This window comes from Oryzias melastigma, unplaced genomic scaffold (assembly GCF_002922805.2).
Source record: "Oryzias melastigma strain HK-1 unplaced genomic scaffold, ASM292280v2 sc00270, whole genome shotgun sequence".
NCBI classification, from domain to species: Eukaryota; Metazoa; Chordata; class Actinopteri; order Beloniformes; family Adrianichthyidae; genus Oryzias; species Oryzias melastigma.
Window position 1 is genome coordinate 286,663 of NW_023416899.1, and position 5,598 is coordinate 292,260.

Here is a 5,598-nt window from a genome sequence, read left to right on the forward strand (position 1 = left end):
CATGATGTTTTGGATTAGAAATTATGTTTTCATATAAAATGTGATCAGTTGGAGGCAGAATTAGAAAATCTCAAGTAAATATGTCTTTGTTTTCTCAGATTGTTCGAATTTGAGTTTACAGTTAGATGACAATAAAGACAGGTTCATACTATTTATAAATTGATTTTCTGCTCTTTCATTTTCTTAAAAAATATTAGGGCTGGACATTGATTAAATGGTTAACTAATTAATCGCTAATCTGGAAAAAAATTAATCACAATCGATCACCATTTTTTTTGTGTGTTTTTTTTAGTTAAATTATTTGCTAGCCACTTTTTACCTGCAAATAATCACAATATGAAATCATATGAAAAATTGTACATTTAGAATGCTTATTTCAACCGTTTGGAACACAGGGCCTAAAACTCAGTTTTTCTCTACTTTTGAATTATCTGTATTTTTAATTTAGAAGACTACCTGATTACTTATTTGGTATAACTTTAATCAGCACAACCTCTCCTATGTAACTTTACCTTTATTTTGTCATTTTCGAGAGGGAGGGTCTAAGGGCAGGGATAACCAGTTTATTTAGTCTGTTTAGTTTTTAACAATTGTTTATATTTTGAAGCCCAATGAGGCAAATTCCTTTGTGATTTTGGGCTATATAAATAAAATTGAATTGAATTGAATCGAATGTTGTATTCACACACTTGACATAAAATCATGCAAAAACAGAAAATTTTGTCTGGAAAAGAGAGGTTCATTTTTCTGTGGAAACTCCAACAATGTTTAACAAACTCTTTTTACAACATAGAGTGAAAGTTTTAGGTGCAATTTTTATAAAAACAACAAGAAAAAAAAGTCAAAAAAACTAAACAAAAATTTACAAAATACACAGATTTTTGGGAAAAATAAGGATTAAAATGATACATGTCAACTGAATTAACCCTTAAACTACCCCCCCCAAAAATACCAACATTTTTTTTTTCCTGCTGCTTATTGCCTTGGTATGGAACCCCTAAGCTGGGGTAGGGAACCCTGGTCCTAGAGAGCCACCTTTCTGGATGTTTTCCAATAAAACCTGCTCTGACATGTTCTTATTGGCTGGACACACCTGAACCAGGTAATCAGTCATGACTAGGGACTCTGCAAAGATGCAGGAAGGTGGCTCTAGAGGACCAGGGTTCCCTACAGGGTTCAAAGTTTAAATTAAAAGAATGTTTTTTTCTAAAAATACTTAGGGTCTCTGTAAAAAAACGGTTTGATTACTAAGCAGAACTTTTTTTTTCTAAAAATTAAATGTAAAAATTTGGTTAGTAACTGATGCACACCAAATAGTAACTGTTTTTTTTTTTGTTTCTAAAGATAAAATAAAAAAATAAAACCACAAATATTTTTCTTTCTTTATTTAGTCAGAAAATATCATACTCACATCCCTACATTGTTGCTAGTTTATGAGGCAGAAATAAAAGTGACGTTATTTCTATGGTTGAGAATCTACGATTCGGGATCTCTCATTTCCGTGTGCTGGACCGGAACTAGTCGGACTGTGTGATCACATTCTAGCTTTACAGAAGTCTCTGACAGTGAGGGAAAAAAAGAAGACACTGACAGCTTCCAGCGCGTCACAAGCTGACTCATGGGGGGTTTCAAATCAGGGCCCAAGTAAATTAAGGGTCTAGGCATCTAGATTTGGGACTGTTACACGTCCAGTGCCTCCTCCGGTACTGGGTATAGCGGTGCGCTCCACATCACGGTACCAGACTGGGAGTTTGGGGAGCCTTGACTCAGTTGGATCATCCAGCGCTTCAAAAGATGACGCATCGACACACTGCGGTTCGGGTTCCGATACCGCTGTGTGTCCGGTCCTGGGACCGTTGCGCATCCAGTGCCTCCTCCGGTACCGGGTATAGTGGCGCGCTCCGCGTCCCAGTAGCAGACCTGGTGGTTGGGAGCCTCTATTCAATTGGATCAGCCAGATTTTTGACCCAGCACCGCTGCAGGTCGGGTCCCGTTTCCGCTGTGCATCTGGTTCCAGGACCTAATTGGATCAGCCAGCTTGTCACATTTGGACGAGAAGGGTATCCCCAAAATCTTGAAGTTTTGACGCGGAGGGCCCTTTAACCATGCGTCAATAAGTGACGAGTCGGGAAGAGCGTGTGTTGATGGAACACGTATATGAACAGTTTCTGTTGATAGAGGAACATCACAGACCTCACAGCTCCATGATGGATCTTTCGGATGTGGATTCAGTCTGCCTGTGTGGCCTCAACTACCAGCAACTTCCGTGCTTGTGAAAAATAATGAAATAATCTTTTTTGGGAGCTGGATTTCAGGTTGGCTCGACTAGAATCTGCTCTCAGGTGGGGGCATGTCTGTCTTCTCTAAACTGCTCGCCTCCCACGACGTCTGTGGGCGGAACTTTCACAGAGAACCACAGAGTTTCTGTAGTTTTTAGACAACGCTGGTGCTCGTTATTGGGAAAAATTCATGTCAGTCCCCATCCCAAAATAAAATAATGATCAGTTTCCTCCTTGGATTTCTCACAGCAGACAGCTCTGTTTCGCACCGCCCCCCTTCCCCGTCCCCCTTAGCAGGTGTGCTGCTGCTCTGCACTGCAGCCATCAGGTTGACATTCATTTTATTTAGTAAAAATAGAATTAGTAAAATTTATTTAGTAAAATAGAAGATCGCTTTTGACAAAAAACTAAAAATAAATGCCATATTCTCTTTAATAAAATCTCAATCACAAAATATTATGTTTCTATGTTAATGTTGTATTATGCTTATTGTTTTTTTTTAAAGGACTCCTTACAGTTATAATTTGTATGATGTTCAATACAGTTCTTTAAAAAAAAAAGGATGCAGTGAACAACATACCTGCAACGTGGAGCTGAAGCTGCGGGTTCCAGGTGATATCCAGCAGTCTGCGCTGACCACAGAGCTCCTCATTCTCATTCTGGACGATGGTTCCTTCACAGAGTCTGAAGGTTTCTTCAGCAGCAGAAAGTTGTTCTCTGACAGACTCTTCCTGAGGTTCTGAAGACATGGTTCCTGCAGCTGCAGAAGATCTTCAGCTCCAACAAACACCAAAGTCCTCTGAACAGCAGCAGCTCCGATCATCTGCTAGTCTCACAATCACAGCCACGTTGTCTTTACGTTCAACACGTATTCACTCATTTACGACACTTTAGTTAAAGATGATTGTTTGGAACCGAACCACGTATTGCTACATCTCTTCAGAAACCACACAAACGTTTAAACATAACACCACTGTCGTCTCAACACAAGCTAACGCAGCTAGCATGCTAGCGCGGCCTGGTGCTGCTTACTTCCGGGTCACGAAATGAACGTCATGCAAAAATACCTCAAAACTTTATAATGCTACAACTGAAAATTATAATTGAAACTATTATTTATAAATTGTAGCAATTTAAGAGACTGGGCTTTAGTTTTGGTTTACCTTTGTTTGACTTTCTTTTTGTGACCCGGAAGTAAGCAGAACAAGGCCGCGCTAGCAGGCTAGCTGCGTTAGCTTGTGTTGAGACGACGGCGGTGTTTTGTTCGGACGTTTGTGAGGTTTCTACAGAGATGTACAAATACGTGGTTCGATTTATGATAATCATCTTTAGCTAAAGTGTCGTAAATGAGTGAATACGTGTTAAACGTAACAACAACGTGGCTGTGATTGTGAGACTAGCAGATGATCGGAGCTGCTGCTGTTCAGAGGACTTTGGTGTTTGTTGGAGCTGAAGATCTTTTGCAGCTGCAGGAACCATGTCTTCATTTGCTCGGAAAGAGTCTGTCACAGAACAAATTTCTGCAGCTAATAAAGACTCCGTCAGACTCTGTGAAGGAACCATCGTCCAGAATGAGAATGAGGAGCTCTGTGGTCAGCGCAGACCGCTGGATATCACCTGGAACCCGCAGCTTCAGCTCCACGTTGCAGGTATGTTGTTCACTGCATCCACCTGCAGACAAACGTCCACCAGCGTCTTTGTTTTCCTCGCCGAGCTGCTGTCTGGCTCCAAACTGTGAGTATGGATCGCTCCAATGAACGTGATGTATCACCGGAGATAGCATGCTAGCTTGCTGTATACGCGAAGTTCGACGCCATATTGGAATGGTATAGACGGCCGTTTACTGCCATGTTGCAATTGCACAAACAGGTATAGAAAGACAAGAATGTGACTTTTCATTAATAAAATATTACTTTTAGCTGATAAGGGAGAAATTCTAATTATAAAAAAACATTTTAACAAGATCTGAGTGAGTTTGCTCTCAATTGACCTTATTCCTAGTCCCCATGAGCCTTTCCGTGAATTATGGGTGAAACTTCCGGTAGACGCCAGAACTCGCATGTATTTACATTAAAACTGTGGAGCCAACAGAGCAATTCCTTTTGTTTTGGATCTGTAACTACATATAAATGTGGAAAAACCTGCTGTCATGTCTTAAAAGAGGCGACGTAACAACTCCGGTGCCTGATAAAAGTGAGGGATTGGAGGATGACCTTAAAAAACATAACATTTAGTAGCATTTTTAGCTACTGTTTTTAGCTACTTTCTCAATTCAGCTGCGGCAGGTGGTGAAGCTATGAACAATCTTAAAAGTTCACCTCATAATTCTTTATTTCTGCCTATTTCTGCCAGAGTTAGCACACAGTGCTGATCAATTGTAACATTATCTCTTCACGTGCTTGTGTTTACATGCTGCGATGAGGAATGTATCGCGCGGTGTAGCTTTTGCCCGTTTTAATGTTTTGACAAAGTCAGCTGCGGTTTAAACATGTAATTTTTGAATATCTGATACCAGGAGATGCAGCAATTACGCACAAAATATCTTTTCTGCTCTTGTGACTCTGCTGTCAGCAGCGCGGTTAAGCTAGTTTCATATTCAACATTCGTCACACATTCAGTAATGAACAGCAATATTTCTCAATCGCCTTTGCTAAAAAAAACACCAAAAATGTTTTTCCTGAGAGATAATCAAGCAATAACATTACTTTCAGCAGCAGCTCGGGCAAAGCGCTCCGGCTCCGCTCACATTGTAGCGGCGTTTGCGGTGGTCTGCTCGTTACGTGGACCGTGAAGAATGAAAACAGAATGGACTTTTAGGTGAGCTCCTTCACTTCTGGGACTCGTTGTTTTAAATCGTTCCATAACTCTGCTGCAGATCCGTACCGACACACAGCCTCTCTGTCTGCGCGGTGAACATTTCATAATCCGCTCTTCGAACTTAACGACGTGATCCCGGCGCGGAATATGAATGAAGCCTTGGACGAGCGGTTCATTTCCAGTGTAAACTCATTATCCGCGCCGTCCTCGCGGCGTTTGGTTAGAAGAACACAGATTATGAAACGTTCACTATGCAGACAGAAGCGCCGTAGACACGGATCTGCTGCAGATCTTCTGGTTCATCTCCAAACAGCGCAGTAATGACAGCCGCGGCAGAGCTAGCTGTGTTAGCGCCGATGTTAGCTTAGCTAGACGAAGCTCTCTGTTCAGCGTGATCAAACTCCGTCTCAACATGCCTCATCTTCATGTGATCATTTATCGCCATCGTGCTCAACTGGAACACAAGTTCTGTCTTGCAGAAATTACATTTAGCACTTTTTCC

The 5,598-nt window shown here is 41.2% G+C and overlaps 1 protein-coding gene across 1 annotated transcript in view; it reads left to right on the forward strand.

Annotated features, from left to right (window-relative positions):
* The first annotated feature begins 3,347 nt into the window (after window positions 1–3,347).
* Window positions 3,348–5,598, forward strand: part of LOC112141713 (gastrula zinc finger protein XlCGF57.1-like) — a 13,471-nt gene continuing 11,220 nt past the window's right edge. The window contains exon 1 of the mRNA XM_024264862.2: window positions 3,348–3,928. Within this exon, the coding sequence (XP_024120630.1) occupies window positions 3,757–3,928 (172 nt within the window). The 5' untranslated portion in view covers window positions 3,348–3,756. The remainder of the gene's footprint in view (window positions 3,929–5,598) is intronic.